General features: G+C 43.3%; 1 protein-coding gene across 2 annotated transcripts in view; it reads right to left on the bottom strand.

The window, feature by feature from the left end:
* Positions 1-18008, bottom strand: part of ADAP2 (ArfGAP with dual PH domains 2) — a 40496-nt gene extending 22488 nt beyond the window's left edge. The window contains exons 1-7 of one of the 2 annotated variants that reach the window (XM_074188972.1): positions 17815-18008; positions 17258-17388; positions 13505-13596; positions 8481-8560; positions 5393-5505; positions 1885-2031; positions 583-666 (exon numbers count right to left, since the gene is read on the bottom strand). In XM_074188972.1, the coding sequence (XP_074045073.1) occupies positions 583-666; positions 1885-2031; positions 5393-5505; positions 8481-8560; positions 13505-13596; positions 17258-17388; positions 17815-17908 (741 nt within the window). In that variant the 5' untranslated portion in view covers positions 17909-18008. The remainder of the gene's footprint in view (positions 1-582; positions 667-1884; positions 2032-5392; positions 5506-8480; positions 8561-13504; positions 13597-17257; positions 17389-17814) is intronic. The other variant, XM_074188973.1, reaches the window with a different exon arrangement.
* Positions 18009-18237: the final 229 nt, after the last annotated feature.

The raw sequence follows: 18237 nt of genomic DNA on the forward strand, positions 1-18237 counted from the left end.
TCATCATCATCGTCATCTCGGAGACAGAAGTGTCCTCAAGTGAGGTTGTGTCTATGCAATTCTTAATTCTTAAAATTCTTAAAATTCGGTTGTAATAGAAATAGTCCTGGGAAACCACAGCAGGACTTGTAATCTCCAGTCTCCCAGGAAATGGGTCATAGAATCACAGAATTCTACAGCTAGAGTCAGAGACCCCAAAGGCTATCATAGTCGAATCTCATTTTACAGAAGGGGAAACTGAGGTCCCATACAGTTAGCAAGTTTGGGGGCAGGTCTTAGGCTTCCTTTTGAGCACCCCCTCCAATAAGTCTCTTGGCATTTAACCACTATTCCCAGTATAAAAGCAAATGGGATCCTTTCAACCCCAGATCCAGCCCAACAAAGATTCAGGGTTGGGGTGTTCAGGAAGTCCAGGGAATAGGAATTTCTTCCCATCATATAAAAGACTGGATACCAATATCTCTCTGCTCTAGAGGATTAAGACTCAAGGGAAAACCAAATATTACTGCATGGAGGTGGGGGGGGGGAGAGGAAAGGAGGTATGGACGAGTCCATTGAAATTAGGGCCCTCCTATAACTCACCTCAGACTCTGGGAGATCAGGAAAGGTTGTTTTCAGGTAGTGGAGACGGGCTGCTCGGAGGGTATTGAACCAGTCCACTATCTCCTACAGAAATACACAAAAATAGGGTCAAGGCAGTTAGGGAAGGGGGGAGCCAGGCTCCCTACATTTGAAGAATAGAGATTAGATAAGTTTCCTGGCTGATAAAGAGGAGTAGTCATGTGCTGCCTACTCAGCCATGTAATGCTCAGTTCCTTACCCCTCTGCCTAAACATGCTTGGTTTCTCTTATTCTATATAATCTTGTCTCATTTTTAAGACATCATTTCAGATCTTGTCCTGGCTTCTCTTCTAAACTCCAAGAAAAAGTCCTCTACATTTTCACTCTCCAAATATTTTTAAGTTATCGATCCCTATCAGTAAATATATATGCATATATTATCTATTTGCTCATTTATAAATTACATATATTATTTTGCAAATTTATGAATACAAAGTGTTGTACTAGTAATTATACACAACTGGTCCTCATTATCCTATTGCTAATAATAATAATAATAATAAAAATAATGATATTTGGTATGTATACAATACTGTTAATTCCACAAGATGCTTTACAAAACTTATATCATTTGTCTCTTCCAAGGTGAGGCAGATTGAACAAATATCCCCATTTTATAGATGATTAAAAGGAGGTTAAGATAGATCAGGTGATTTATCTAAAGTCCCACAGATAGTTAGGAGCAGAGCCAAGGCTCCATCTTGCCTGTACTAAAGTCCAGGTCTTATTAAGGCAGGGGCTAAGTCCCTTGCTCAGTCTCTCTCTCTGCCTGTATTCCTTAGATTCCTGTCACCTGGTCTCCCCAAGCTACAGACCAAACTCTATCTCCATCTTTGTGTTTGGCCCTTTGCCTCCTTCCTCTTCCTCTCTTCTCCTGCAGATTTCCTAGACCTCTCAACCTAGACTGTTTCACTACATTTGGGACCCAGGTACCCAAGGGCTCTCTCCCCAATTTTTTAGACTGGGCTTCCCTCACACTGAGCCCAAATCCTCTCCCCTGCAATCCCAGGACTCCCTCACACTCACTGCCTTTTGTGATTCATTGTTAATCAAAAAAACAAACAAAAAAAACCCCTGCCCCTTGGGTCTGCCTTGATGTGATGCCATCCCAGATTTCATGATTTAGAGATTACTTGGAGTAATGCCTTTCCATCCATGGAGGGAAAATCTCAAGACAAGATGAAGAACAGAAATGATATTAGTCAGCCAGAGTACCCAAGGTCCAGGTGTCCTAAAAAAGAGGCCAGGCTCTGGGCTATTTACCTTCCCATTCTCATGATACACAAAGAGGTTCCTGGTGTGACTATCTCTCCTGTAAGTGATCTGCAGCCCATGGGGGTTTCCTATCTTCTCAGTCTGGAATGTGGCATTCAAGTCCTTTATGCTGATAACAGCTTTGGGGGCTTTTCCCTGAAAGAAAAACAATGTCCTTACAGAAACAGGCCCTTTATAGACTAGAAGCTGTTGGAGGCAGAAGCCCTTTATTATTCATATTTCCTTTCCCCATGCTGTGCATACAGTAGGTGCTTAATTCGTCTTTATTGAATAAATAGATGAATAAATGAAAGGAGAATGATAGCATGGCATTCCTCTCCATCAAATGCCTCTCAGCTCCTAGTTCTTTTTTTTTTTTTTTTTTTTTTTTTTAGGATTTTTCAAGGCAATGGGGTTAAGTGGCTTGCCCAGGGCCACACAGCTAGGTGATTATTAAGTGGGGGGGGGGGGGCGGCTAGGTGGCACAGTGAATAGAGCACCACCCTTGGAGTCAGGAGTACCTGGGTTCAAATCCGGTCTCAGACACTTAATAATTACCTAGCCGTGTGGCCTTGGGCAAGTCACTTAACCCCATTGCCTTGAAAAATCTTAAAAAAAAAAAAAAGAGCATCTGAGACCAGATTTGAACTCAGGTACTCCTGACTCCAGGGCCGGTGTGCTATCCATTGCACCACCTAGCCACCCCCCAGCTCCTAGTTCAAATAACCCATAGCCTTTCAGGGTCAGGTTCTGTCTATTTTTTAGGTATGTTGGCTATACCTATTGTTCTTCATGCTATCACACCCATGAGAATGTACACTACTTGAAGGCAGGGATTATATCTCCAATACTTCCCACAGTGTCTGACATATCATTAACATTTAATAAGAGTTTACTGTTGACTCTCTGGTCCTGCTCACTGAGCTCAGGGAGACTCCCTGGAGACCTTGGCTCCAACTCTGAATCCAACACTTCCTCACGGTGTGACTCTAGGCAAGTGATTTAAGCTCTCTGAGCCAGTTTCTTCACTGGTAAAGTGGGGTCTTGGGACTAGAGATTTAGAGCCAGAGTCACCTTGGAGATCATCCAGTCCAGTCTCCTCCTTTTAAAGATTGGCCATTTGCAGTTCAATTGGACGCTGATCTCCCTTGCTCCCCAAGGTCTCTTGGATCTTGCCATCTACCCTGCTAGCTCAAGTACTTCCTAGTCTTCTCATCTGCCAAAAGCTGCACTTTCTTCTATGTTTTGTTGTTCAGTCATTTTTCGATTGTGTCCAACTCTTCATGGCCCCATTTGAGGTTTTCTTGGCAAAGATATTGAAGTGGTTTACCATAGTGTTTCTTCCAGCTCATTTTACAGATGAGTTACAGATGAGGAAACTGAGATTAACAGGGGTAAATGACTTGCCACAGGGTTAATAAATGTGTGAGACTGGGTTTGAACTCAGGACTCCAGGACCACTATTCTATCCACTGTACCACCTAGCTGCCTCCTTTAAGTATTATCTCCTTTAATTAAAATGAGAGCTCTTTGGGGCAGCTAGGTGGCATAGTGGATAAAGCACCAGCCCTGGAATCAGGAGTACCTGGGTTCAAATCCGGGCTCAGACACTTAATAATTACCTAGCTGTGTGGCCTTGGGCAAGCCACTTAACTCCATTTGCCTTGCAAAAATCCTAAAAAAATAAAATAAAATAAAATGAGAGCTCTTAGAGAGCAACAATTAGCTCAATTATCTATCCCAGCTCTTAGCTCCTAGTAAGAACTTAAGAACTGCTTTTCTTTCACTGATGTTGTCTAAAAATACCCATGATAATAGGATACAATTGACTACAGTTGAGCTTCTAGATAATGGTTGACCCTGTTGATCAAACCCAGTTCTTAACCTCTGTATGTATGTCTCATAGATCCCTTTGGTAGTCCAGTAATGTCTATGATCCCTTTCTCAGAATAACATTTTTAAATGCACAAAGTATAATACATAGAATTACGAAAGAAGTCAATTACATCAAAATGCAGTATAATTAATAACAATTAATTAATAATTAAATTTTAAAAATTTAAATATTTTTTAAAAACAAATTCATGTAGAAAACATAATAAATTACAAAATGAAAAATGTTGACTGCATTAAATTAAAAACAAATGCAATGATAAAACAAAATCAATGCAACTAAGATTAGAAAGAATGTAGAAATATGGAAGATAATTTCACAGCTAGAGTATCTGATAAAGGACTCATTTCTAAAACATATAGAGAACTGACTCAAATTTATAAGAATGCAAATCATTTTCCGATTGATAAATGGTCAAAGGATATGAATAGGCAGAAAAAGAAATTAAAACTATCTATAGTCATATGAAAATACTCCCAAGTAATTATTGATTAGAGAAATGCAAATTATACAACTCCAAGGTACCACTTCATATGTAGCAGACTAGCCAATATGACAAAAAAGGAAAATGATCAATGTTGGAGAGGATGTGGGAAAACTGGGACTCTAATGCATTGTTGATGGAGTTGTGAATTGATCCAATCATTCTGGAGAGCAATTTGGAACTATGCCCAAAGGGCCATAAAACTGTGCATACTTTTCATCTAACAATTTGGTCTATATTCCAAAAACATCATGAAAAGGGGGGGAAGACCCACAGGCAAAAAAAAAATATTTATAGCAGCTCTTATTGCGGTGGCAAAGAACTGGAAATTGAGGCGATGGCCATCAAGTGGGGAATGGCTAACTAAGCTATGACATATGAATATTATGGATTACTATTATTGGGTAAGAAATAATGAGAGGGTGGCTAGGTGGTACAGTGTATAGAGCACCAGCCCTGGAGTCAGGAGTACCTGAGTTCAAATGCAGCCTCAGACACTTAATAATTACCTAGCTGTGTGGCCTTGGGCAAGTCACTTAACCCCATTTGCCTTGCAAAAAAAAAAAAGAGAAAAAAATGAGAGGCTGGACTTTGGAAAAACTTGGAAAGACCTGCATGAACTGATGTTGAGTGAAGTGAGCAGAACCAAAACATTATACACATTAACAGCAACATTGTGAGATGATCAACTATGATGAACTCGGTTCTTTTTAGCAGTTCAAGGATAACCTTGACAGACATGTTAAGGAAAATACCATCCACATTCAGAGGGAAAAAACTATGGATTCTGAATGCAGAGCAAAACGTTCACTTTTTAAAACTTCTTTATGTTTTTCTTTCTTTCTAATGATTTTTCCCCTTTAGTTCTAATTCTTCTTTTACAACAAGGCTAATATGGAAATATGTTAAAATTACACACACATATACAACCAATATCAGAATGTTTGCTGGCTCAGGGAGTGAGGAAGGAAGGGAGGGAGATAGAAAAATGTGGAACTCAATAGTTTGCAAAAGGATGCACGTTGGAAATTATCTTTGTATGTCATTGGAAAACAATAAAGAAAAAAAACAAGTTCATGTCCCCCCCGCCCCGATTCAGAATTTTATCCCAACTTATTAAAGCCAACCATAACACTCACTTCTTCTTTAGTGTAGTATTTCAAAAGGCCTTCTTTCATCAAAAGGACAAACTTTCTCTTCAGATACTGTCCATTGTCCCTTCCCCGCTTCCACAGGAGCCCTTCTCTGTTTCCTTTCATCAATAAGGATGAGAAATAGACCCATCAGTGCCTATGACCCCAGCTTGTAAATCCCCTCACCAAAGAAGCCCTGGATTGATTTCATTACTTCAGTCCAACAAGACTGTAAGCTACTCCCTGCTGCCAAATGTTCTCCAGAAGAATATGGAGGAAGGACCACGAGTCTTGGACTCAGGTAAGAAGTATGCTCTTTGCCTTAAACAGAGTCTGGCATTTACTAACTACTTGCTGATTGATTAATTGACCCAAATTCAGCCTCTGACACTTAACAGATAGGTGACCATGGATGACCAAGTCATTTAACTCTCTTAGCCTTAGTTTCTTTATTTGTAAAATAATGATAATAATAATAATAATAATAATAGTGGTCATGAAACTGTAATGAGCTTCAGAAGAGATAATATAAAGAGAGCTTTGCAATGTCAAAGAGCCATTTTAATATCAGTTATCATCGTTATTGTTTATCAAAAGAATCAAAAATGTGGATGACTCTGATGGAAGAAACATAGGGGTTCAAGCAAGCTACATATCCTGACAGCAAAAAATATACTCAAAAGTGGGGGAAGAAAGATAACATCGAGAATATATGTCTAATGAGAAAAAGAAGGTGAACCAGTCATGCAATCAATATTCTATTGAACTGTCCATGGGAGGATAAAGGAGTTAGGAGACCTCCAGAATGTTGGGGAGACCTTCTCTGGAGGAATGTGGAAATTCACTTACTAAAAAAAGCAAACAGGATGAGAAGGCAAGTCTGCATTCTGATGGGCATCAGCATCAATGAGAGCAGTGATAGATGCCAAGCTATGAAACTGCCCTAGGACTTTTGGAACACTTCATAACTGAAGTTCCAAGAACTTCAAAGTGAGAAGAGTCATTCCTGACCTCTTTCCCCAAATATGCACCAAATCAGATGAAGTTTCTTTATCCATATATGGGTTATTTAATTTGTGAAGTAGCTGTATCATCTTTTAAAAGAGGAAACTGGAAAAATAAACAACAAAAACAGTTTGCTTGTTTAAAGAGGCCACTAAACCATCAGAGCCACTGGAAGGTTGGTCCCTTTTGAGCTCTAGAGCTATGATTTTGTGTGTGTGTGATTTAGGGAAGCAATTTTATTTCCTTGGGCCTCAATTTCCATATCTGTAAAATTTGAGGTTGAACTCAAGATATCTTTCAGCTCTTGAGCTATGATAGAATGAATTCTATGATTAGAAAATCCCAGGCTAGTTATCCTAAAGGTTTAGTAGCAATATAAATTCATTTAATCCTGATTAACAAACTCTATTCCCACCTCTTTTTTTTAGTTTTTTTTTGCAAGGCAATGGGGTTAAGTGACTTGCCCAAGGCCACACAGCTAGGTAATAATATTAAGTGTCTGAGACCGGATTTGAACCCAGGTACTCCTGACTCCAGGGCCCGTGTTTTATCCACTGTACCACCTAGCCACCCCAACAAACTCTATAGTCTAACCACAGTGACTTAATAGGGCTACAGCAAGGGACTAGACCCATGATTTCATTAGGAAAGGAAATGCCCAAATGAGGAAACTCTCTACCATTGCAGGTCAACACCTTTTCTGCAACATATTGTCTTAGAAGATTACTTTGGACAAGTGAAATGACTTGCTCAGGGCCACATAGCCAAGAGGCTCGACTTGACCCAAGGTCTTCCTAGTGACAACAGCTCAAATCCACAGCAGTTCAAGGTTTCAGAATCCCACAGAAGGCTTGAGGCATTTGGTTTGATTCACCTTTGTGAGGTGGGTGGCCTGGTATTATCTCCATTTTACAGATGATTAAACTGAACCTTGGAGGGGCTCAGTAGGGCACCCAAGCCCTCAGCAAGGAAGTAGTAAAAACAAAGTTTCAACCTATGTTGGGTTCACTGTTTGGTCCACTGTGCCAAGTTCTCTGGTTTAGACAGTGTTTTGTAGTGATTGTGCTACTGGTCCTTCTCATTGGCACCATATAACTGGGAGTTGACTACACTGATCTGGTCAACATAATCAATCAATCCATAAGCATTTATTAAGTGCCTACAGTGTGTCAAACACTATATTAAGCAGAGGGGATACAAAGAAAAGAAAAAGTCCCTGCCCTCAAGGAGGTGACCATCTAATGAAAGAGATGGCACTTCAAACAATCTAAATTCAGGATCAGTTGGAAACAATTAACAGAGGGAGGCACTAGAATGAAGAAGAGTAGGAAAAAGGCTTCCTCTAGAAGATACAAACTGCAATTATTTTATTTATTTGTGCAATAGCCCATTGAACATTGAACATAAAAAAAAAAGCAGTCAAGCAACTTGTTCCAGAATTATGTCGATCTGAAATCGACTGAAAAAGATGAGAAGACTAGAACCTAGCATCAGCTCCTTCTCCATCACAGAGGATGGAGAGTCAAGAAGACCTCCATTCAAATCCTGTCTATGTGATTCTGGATAAGTTTTTGTTACTCTTTCTGGACCTCAGTTTTCTCATCCATAAAAAGGAGGCTATTGGATTCATTGATCTCTAAGGTCCCTTCTAAATATATGATTCTGGCTAAGTCACTTAAATTTTCAGTGTTCCATGAAGCTCTCTCATAAGATAAATTACAGAGCAGTTTCCAACTCCTACTAATGTATATAAAGTAAATTTTCTCATCAAGAATTTCCCTAGTAGAACTCAAAAATCATACCAAAAAAAAGGAATGTTGAAAACTATCTTTACATATAATTGAAATAATAAATAAATAAAATTTTAAAAAAAGAACTTCCCTATATGAGTGAAGTCATAGGAACTCTATAAAATGAAGAAATTGTACTATATCATCTTTAAGGACTCTTGCTGCCCTGAGTCTATTAACTGTGTTATAAAACATAACTGGGGAACCAGCATCCTTCTGTTAAGATTCTGCTCACGTCACTAAAGTCACATTTTCTTGCACTTGTAAAAACACGAACTCTGTGGTTGAATCTGTCTTACCAAAGATGGTCCAAGTGAGGCTGCCAGCCACAAATTCCTGTCTTTCATATTTGGCTCGGATCCATTGCTCCTTTAAGACCCTGAAGAGAAAAAGGCTATAGTTAGTTAGCTGAATCTGCAGTCTTCTTTTCTTTCTTTTTTTTAGGTTAGCATACACATTCATTGCTATTTCTCTAAGCTTACTGATTATGCCAGAACAGGGATGGGGAGAATGGGGAGTCTCGGTAGAGAACTAAAATCCCCAGCAGTGTTCCTTTCCATGGGAATTTTAAACTCTTGATGAAATATCTATAGCTGGAAGGATATCTGAGGTATAGCCTCAAACTAGGCTGGTACTAGGTTCCTTTCTCCAAGTGTCCCCTGATTGGTTAAATAAGGGATCCTGTCTCCCCCATACAGTTTGACCCCCCCCCAAGGGGCATTTGAATTTAGAAAATTAAACTTGCTGAGTCCATGCCCATTCTGCGCCTATGATAGGAATTGAGTAGCATCTTCTCGATAATGTCACCTGTATCTTCTGAAGAAAGGGCAAACACACACACACACACACACACACACACACACACACACACACACAGAGGATTAACTCTCTCATTGATGAGAAATTTAGATACTAGAAAAAAAAGTCATTCCAAGTTTTGGGTGTCTGTTAGTGGGAAGAATTGTGTCCGATGTAGCCATGGACTTGGCAATAACTTCTTGAATAAATATTGAAGGAAGACTAGCTCTGGGTCTCGGCTTGGACTTAGGGGTATTTCAGAATTTTATGGATTTCTTAGGGGCTTTTCCTTTGTCAAAAGAAGGCAATTTAAAATGACCTCGGCTTACATATATATATATATATATATATATATATATATGCATGCATATACATGAAAAAATGTGTTTGATTCATATGTGTGCATATAAACACATAATCTTATTTGTTCACAATATTATTATTATTATTATTATTATTATTATTATTATTATTATTGCAAAGCAATGGGGTTTTGTGACTTGCCTAAGGTCACACAGCTAGGTCATTATTAAGTATCTGAGGCCAGATTTGACTACAGGGCCAATGCTCCATCCACTGCACCACCTAACTGCCCCATCATTTGTACATAATTGTTATTGTGTTGTCTCTCACATTGGACAGGGAGATCCTTGACGGCAGGGACTGATTTTGCCTTTCTTTGTAACCTTAGACCTTAGTAATAAATGTTTGTTGACTTGTTTTGAGGTTAAGGACTAGAGATGGGTTCACAACCTGATTGAAAGCAGCCAGGGATATTCCACCCCTCCCTTCCTCCATCTCTGCTGCCTCTAGACAGCCATGGATACTCACCAAATTATTGTTTCTCACTCCCTTGCTAGGAAAAGTCATTTGCCCCTTTGCCATCTACCTTAAAGAAGAATACTAAGCAATTGGAATAAGATTTTAGATATGAAGCTGTGTCCCTTCTGTGGCTTGTGGTCCCCTCATTAGAACGTATGTACCCAAAGGTCTGCCAGCACTGGGTTACTATCCCTCAGAAAAGTGTACATACAGCAAGCACTTAATAAATGCTGACTGATTTTTTTTTTGACTGATTAATGCCTCTGCTTAGTGGGCTCAGGGAGACACAGGTTAGGCATCTAGGTTCTAGTTTTGGCTTTCTAGCTCTGTAACCTTGGGCAAATGGGTGTCATCTCTTTAAGTCTATTGAGCCTGAGTCAAGGGTAAGAAAGGCTCTTAGAATCATGGATTTAGAGTTGAAAGAAGGTCTTAAAGAACATTTAGTCCAGATCCTTCCATTTAAGTATCTGCATTTTCTTTTTTTAGGGTTTTTAAAAATATTTATTTTTTGCCTTTACTTCACCATCTTGGCTCCCTCTTAAAAATGTTTACTTTTTTTTAACATTCTTTTTATATTTTTAGTTCCAAATTCTCTCCCTTACTGTAGCCCCTCCCAACCCATGGAGAAGGCAAGCAATATGATGACCGTTAATCAGATGATTATTTTCCACCATGAGTTGGATTTTGACCCCGAATATCTCCTGCATCTCTGTTGGAGATATTACAAGACCCCACTCCACTCTTAGCTCTTGAGCACATCTCCTCTCGGTAGGGATCCATCTGCACTGACATTGCTCCCCCAGTTTCTCAGGACCTTTGCCTCTTGTCTGCTGATTCCCCTACCCAAGTACTTTCTGGTCTTGTCCTTCCATGAAGAGAACATGAACAAGAGTCCTCCTGTACACGCTTTGTCTTTTAATTAGAATGTGATCTCCTTGAGGGCAGGAACTGTCTTGATTTTCTGTTTCTATCTCCAGAACTGAAAGCAGTGCTTAATGTAAAAAATGCTTTGCCATCCATTCCAGTGAAGAAAGGCCTCCCTTGGGACCCTCACAATCAAATAAGGCATGAAAACTCTGAAAAACTGTGACATGAGAAACATAGGGATGTATATAGATGGTATAGATATAAATATGGATATGGAAAGATATAGGTAATATAGGCAAGTCAGGTAGAGCAGTAGATAGAGCACTGAACATGCCATCAGGAAGATATGAGTTCAAATTCAACTTCAGATACTCACTATGTGACCCTGGGCGAGTAATTTAGCCTCTGTTTGCCTCAGTTGCCTCATTGGTAAAATGGGGATAATTAATAATAGACTTACCTCCCACCATTGTGAGGATCAAATGAGATAATAATTGTAAAGTGCTTAGTATTGGTAAATGCTATCATCATCAGCCATTATCTAGCTATCTACTCATCCATCCATCCATCTATTTTTTCATACATCATTCATTCATTCATCCATACATTTTTTCCAGCTATACATCCATCCATCTACCCATCTTCCATCTGTCTGTCTATTTTTGCCAATCATCATCACTTTCACGCACGGAAAGTCTACAGTATAACATTACAACAGTTTCTTCCACCAGGCCATTGTTCCAGGACAGTCAAAATGGGAAGTTGGAAAGGAACAATTGACCTCTGGGATCCAATGTCCCACTCTTAGAACATTCCAAACCCTTTTGCTACTGCTCCAGAATTCTCTCCCCATTTCAATTTAATTGAGTTAAACAAGCATTTTATTGAACATATACTAAATAGTAAATAAGTTAAGTTTAGGGGAATGCAAAGACAAAACCCATAGTCTCTGCCTTTATATTCTTTTATTATTATCATTATTATTATTATTATTTTATATTTTTTAGGTTTTGGTTTTTTTTTTCAAGGCAATGAGGTTTAAGTGGCTTGTCCAAGGCCACACAGCTAGGTAATTATTAAGTGTCTGAGGCCGGATTTGAACTCAGGGACTCCTGACTCCAGGGCCGGTGCTCTATCCACTGTGCCACCTAGCTACCCCTCTGCCTTTATATTCTATTTATTCAATTCCAAAGATAGGAACTTCAGGGACCTGGCCTCTCCCTACCCACTTACCCAGGTAAGCTGCTACTTAGGGGCCTGGCCTTTACCTATCAACTTACCTAGATAGGTTGCTACTTTAGAGCCTAAGTTAAGGTGGGCAAACCCAGAGTTATCTCTTGCTAAGACAACTTGAGTCATCTTAGATAATAATTTCAAATGGTAAGAAGCTCACTAGATCCAGAGAACCCCTACAAAATCATGCAAGTCAAGGGGTTCAAATCTCAAGTCCATTTTAAGAACTCCCATGAAATTACCCAAATTATCAAGGGCTTCCACATCTGAAAAATGACCAATTATTTGAAAGATGGTGAAATTAAAGAAACAATATATACTCCTTTCTGTCAGAACAATAGTGGAGTTGACAGGTATGGCCAGGTAAGCAGAAGGGCTGCCCACAGGGTCTTTGGTTCAAAAGAGTATTGAGTTCTTACCACATGTGCTCCAAAATGCAGAAAGTGATGGTGAACTAGAGGGTTTGGCTGTGAAATGTCTTCTGATAACGCCTGTCCAGATTAATAAGCTTCCCAAAATGCACAGATATACTTATAGGTCTCCTGGACTAATCAATTCATATTTAAGTTTCTGTTACCTTATTGATATGCTACTTACTGAAAAGGAAATTCATTCCTAAACTAAAAGAGGATATTACTCAAAAGATGCCCCAAAAGAAATGAAAAAAACCAAACCCCCAAACGTATTGCTTAAGGGTAAAAGCAACTTGAAGATGCAACTAAAAGTGAAATTAAAATGCTTTTTATCAAAGAGAGAGGGAGAATGCAATTCTATTCAACACTCACACTTGACTCCTAGTAAACCCAGTTGCTTCTAGAACCAAAAATGTTCAAAGCAAGAGAGGATCTTAGAGGCTATTTAGTACAAATTCAGGGGAGGAAATGGGAGTTCCTTTACAAGAGATAGATACTAACTAGGGAAGGAACTGGGATTAAAAGAATCCACGTCTCCTGACTGTCATGCCAATGAGACTTGCCCTCCATCACACTACCCCACTGAATAGCAAGTCACCTAGAAGACATTGGCCATGATGTCAAGAAAAACATCTTACACTGAGAGCCGTCTTAAAGGGGAATAAATGGGCTTCCTTGACAGTCAAAGGCTTGCCCTTCCTGTTGGGTTCTTAGGCAGAAACTAGACCTTTTGTCTGCTGGGTTCCTGCCTTATATTGCACTGGATTAGAGGGCAGCAGGGGTCTCAAATTCTGTGATTTGTTGTCCAAAATTCTGGTTAGATTAGCAATTAACCAAAAGTGGGCTCTCTCTCTCTCTCCCTGTGGGCAAGGACAGTGGAAGTTGCAAGAGGAGAGAGGCATGAGCATGAGGCTCAGAACGCCCTCAGAAAACATTACACTGGACTTGAAGTCAGGAAGACCTGGGTTCAAATTCTGCCTAAGATACTTATTACTTGTGCAATCTTGTGGGAGTAATTTAAACTTTCTCAGCCTCAGGATATCTTAGCTGTAAAATGAGGGAGTTGGACACCTTCTAAGATCCTTCCAACTCTTAATCTAGCATCTTATGAGGGCCTGAGGGTCCACAACTGGAAGCTCTTTGACATGGATGACAGTAAAGGGAGGAGGGCCCACTCAGACCCCACTTACAGGCAGTCCTCAGACTGAGGGATGTAGTAGAAAGCGGGAACTTTTGCTTCATATTTTGCCTTGGAGCAGAAGTTTCCATTTCGTGCCATAAACTGAAAAACAGAACAAAAGTCAGCTTGACTGGCCTCTGTAGCATCACTGCCTCGGCCTGGGCCCTTCCCTCTTCTTCATCCCCTCTCTTCCCCTCCCCCCACCACTGCTTACACCCCGCCTTGCAAGATCTTAGAGCCTAAAATATGAAACAAAACCACAACAAGTGCAGCAGACAACTCTATCCTTTCCTGTCTCTCAAGGGAGGCGATCTCTGGTCATGGGAATAGGCTGCTACCCTGGCCCTATGGTTCTGCCATTAGCCTGGTGGCTCTAGCCACAGGCAGCTAGGAAACCAACAAGACAGAAAAACAGATCAGCCTGGCACGTCACCGGCCAGGATAGTGGTAGAGCAGGTTCCGCCAGGGTTTCCTTCCAGGAGGGCAGAAAGAACCTAACAGATGGCTTTGAGGGCTTGGAAACAGGATTCATCACACATCTGATTTTTCCCTTTTGATTTGGATGCTTTGGCATTTTATAGCCCCCGAGGCAAACCCAAGGGGCTGCTACTGGATCATCACAGACCAGGCTGGACAAGTGCCCAGGAAGGAAGAGAATGCCAATCCTGCCACAATAGACATTAGCATTTATACAAAGCGTACAACCACTTTGAACATCTCTCTCCCTTGATCTTCACAACTGGAACTACCTATAAGCATTATACTCATCCTCCCTTTTTTTTTACAGATGAGGAAAGTGATTTGGAAAAGTTCAAGGACCTTGCCCAGAGTCACCAAGTTCAGACGAGCCAAAGCTGGGAAAAGACCCAAACTGGAAGAGATTCCAAATCCCTGAGGTGCTCTGTCACAGTCGACCTTTCAGTTCAAATCTCTTCTCGTGGATATAGTTAACTCCCTAACAGCCATATTCACTTTGTGCATTGCCTAAAGGAATCATTCACAGCCAGTTAAATGCTTACTAAGCAGCACATTTGTGGAGAGAGGGAGAGGGGGAGAGAGGGAGAGAGAGAGAGAGAGAGAGAGAGAGAGAGAGAGAGAGAGAGAGAGAGAGAGAGAGAGAGAAGAGAGCACAAGCAAGAGAGAAATAGAGGAAAGAGAGAGAAAAAGGAGAAAGAGGAAGAGAGAGAAATAGAGGGGGGGAGAGAGAGAAGAGAGAGAGAGAGGGAGGGAGAGAAACAGAGAGACAGAGACAGAGAGAGAAATAGAGGATAGAGAGAGGGAGAAAGAGGAAGAGAAAGAGAAATAGAGAGGGGGAGAGAGAGACAGCAAGAGACGCGCGGGGGGGGGGGGGGGGGGGGGACAGGAGAGATTTCTTTGTTGTAGGGAACTCCCAGAGAAGTAAACTCCCTTACTGAATCTATTCTGTAGTATACAGTCTTAGAGAGTTTTCCTGGGGCTCTAAGGGCTTGTGCCTTGCTTAGAGTCTCCGTGCCAATATATGTCACAGTTGGAATTGGAACTCAGGTCTTCCTGACTCCAGGGTATTTCTCTAACTACTCTCCCAAAATGTTATCTTCCATTCTCATTTTAAAAAATATTCAAATATTTAATTAATTTTTCCAACTACATGCAACAGTAGTTTTCAACACACATTTTCTTTTTCTTTTTTCTTTTTGTAAGGCAATAGGCTTAAGTGACCTACCCAAGGTCACACGGTTAAGTATTAAGTGACTAAGGCAGGATTTGAACTCGGGTACTCCTGACTCCAGGGTTGGTGCACTATCCACTGCACCACCTAGCTGTCCCCAACTATCATTTTAACAAACTTGAACTGAGCTGTAAGGAAACTGCTTTTCTGGAGGGAAAGACTTGGGTCTATTTCCGCAGTCAAAGAGATTTGGGAGAAATATCTTCCTTCCCTCAGAGAGAGAGGCAGCCTAGTGTGGTGGGAGAGCTGGCTGCTGAAGCAGGAAGACCGGGTTCCCTCCCCCACATATAGTGACTCTTAGATTTGACTTCTTCCACCCCCATAGCCTAGGAGCCTGCCCGACTGACCAGCTACATATGCCTTTCCAGGTTGCATCTCAGTATCTTTGTACCTGGCTGTCCCTTATCCCTAAGATACAGCCCCCCTTCACCTCCCCCTCCGCCTTGAATCCCAGGCTTCTTTCAAGGTGCAGGTCAAATGCCATCAAGACCTTTCCTGCTTCCCTTCCCCCCACCAGGAGCTAGAGCCTCACCCTCTAAAGTTTCCCTCTACTATTCCAGGGGTACTTTGGCGTTTGATGGCCACACTCAGATGCAAGTTCCTTAAGGCAGGGGCTACTTTTGCCTTCACTGGCTCCTAGCATGTGCCAGATAACATAAAGGTTGATTTATTCAGGGTTGTTGACTCAACCTTTCAATGTCTGAGACAATTAACTCTCTCTCTCTCTCTCTCTCTCTCTCTCTCTCTCTCCTCTCTCCTCTCCTCTCCTCTTCTCTCTCTCTCTCTCTCTCTCTCTCTCTCTCTCTCTCTCTCTCTCTCTCTCTCTCCTCTCTCTGTCTCTCCCTCCATCTCTCTCTGTCTCTGTCTCTGATCTCTGTCTCTCTCCATCTCTCTCTCTCTCTGTCTCTGTCTCTCTCTGTCTCTCTCTCCTCTCTCTCTCTCATCTCTGTCTCTCTGTCTCTCTCCGTCTCTCTCTCTCACATCTCTGTCTCTCTCTCTCTGTCTCTGTCTCTCTCTCTGTCTCTGTTTCTCTGTCTCTATCTCCTCTCTCTCTCTCTCTGTCTCTCTCTCATATCTGTCTCTGTCTCTCTCTCTCATCTCTGTCTCTGTCTCTCTCCGTCTCTCTCTCTGTCTCTGTCTCTCTCTCTCTCCTCTCTCTCTCTCTCTCTCTCTCTCTCTCTCTCTCTCTCATCTCTGTCTCTCTGTCTCTCTCCGTCTCTCTCTCTCTGTCTCTCTCTCTCATCTCTGTCTCTGTCTCTCTCCATCTCTCTCTCTGTCTCTGTCTCTCTCTCTCTCTCTCTCTCTCTCTCTCATCTCTGTCTCTCTGTCTCTCTCTCTCTCTCTCTCTCTCATCTCTGTCTCTGTCTCTCTCTCTCTCATCTCTGTCTCTGTCTCTCTGTCTCTCTCCGTCTCTCTGTCTCTGTCTCTGTCTCTGTCTCTCTCTCTCTCTCTCTCTCTCTCTCTGTCTCTGTCTCTCTCTCTCTCTCTCTCTCTCTCTCACAGCTAGTGAGTATCAAGTATCTGAGTCCTATTTGAACTCAGGTCCTATCTCCAGAGCCAGTGCTCAGTCCACTGCACCCCCCCCCCCAGCCTTCCCCAAGGCAACTCTCTAAGACTAAGTTGTAGAGAAGGGGTCAGATCCGTCTTGGGAGAGGGCATGTCTCGTCCGGGAGTGCTCTGTAGCCACGAAATGAGAGAGCAGGGATAAAGGAAGCTTAGCCTCGCGGACACCATCATTACATCTGTGAGATGGGAATGGGGGGGGGGGGGGCAGACTTGAATTCTGCTGCAGTTTAGTATTTCTTGGCCAAGGCAGCAGCTTCATGGTGTGGTGGGGAGAAGCAGGAGTGTGGAAAGCAAGAGACCCAGGTTCAGCTCCCCCCCGAGTAGGTGCTGCATCTGCTATTCCAGCCGGTTGTCTCCTCCATCAGAATATACGCCCCTTTGGGCAAATTTCTTCTCTTCCTGCCTCAGTTTCCTCCTCTGTAAAATTAAAGAGTCTAGGAGTCCCCAGCACCTCTTTAACATTCTCAGGCCTCCAGAGCCCCCCAGTACCTCCACGACGCTGTCATCCCAGAAGTCCAGTCGAACCGATTTCACTTTGCTGATCTCAGGAAAGTTCCGGTGGACCCCAGAGCAATTGAGGCAGATGAAAACCCCCAGTTTATAGGAGGCCCAGTCAGGCTCTGCCGGGGGAGAGGCCAGTTAGAAAACAGGATCGGGGCGAACAAATAGTCCAGAGAGCTCCCCTGGGGCGCAGGGCGGACTGTGGGAGGGGGCTGCTGCCCTGGCCGCTGTCTCAAGGACACGTGGAGGAACACCCCAGCAGGGGGCCGGCTCCCCCCAGCAGGAGTCTCCCTGAAGGCCAGCCAGACTTGTCCACCAACAGGGAACGGAGGGGAGGCATGGGGACGGGCGTGGGCAACGGCGGGGAGGGGGAAGGCGAAGGGGCCGGGGCCGGGGAGCCCCCCGCCAAGAGCGCGGGCAGCCGGGGAGCCGGGCGGCCAGCGGCAGACGAGACTCGTAGTCGGTCTGCTGGAGCCTCTGGAGGCGAGGATGCCCCGGGGGGTCCCCTGGCGCACCCCGGGGTCCGAGCTCCCCGGGGCTCTTACCTGGAGCCCCGCAGTCCGCGCACACCGCGTTGCCGGTGCCAGCCGCCCGCAGCAGCTCCAGCAGGCGCCTCTTGTTGTGCTCCCGGTCCCCCATGGCCCGCCCGGGGCTCCGGCTCAGCCCCTGCGGCCCCCCCGGGGCTCCCCGAGAGTCCTGCCTCTGGCCATGGTGCCCGGGGCTCCGGGGCCGCAGCCGCCGCCCTGCCCGGGCCCGCCCCGAACTGCCCGGGCCCCGCCCCGAACTGCCCGGGCCCGCCCCGAACTGCCCGGGCCCCGCCCCGAACTGCCCGGGCCCCGCCCCGAACTGCCCGGGCCCCGCCCACGAACTGCACAGGCCCCGCCCAGAACCGCCCGGGCCCCGCCCACAACACCCAGGCCCCGCCCAGAACCGCCGGGCCCGCCCACAAAAGAGCGGGGGGCTTTTCT

Source organism: Macrotis lagotis, chromosome 5 (assembly GCF_037893015.1).
Source record: "Macrotis lagotis isolate mMagLag1 chromosome 5, bilby.v1.9.chrom.fasta, whole genome shotgun sequence".
Classification (NCBI taxonomy): domain Eukaryota; kingdom Metazoa; phylum Chordata; class Mammalia; order Peramelemorphia; family Peramelidae; genus Macrotis; species Macrotis lagotis.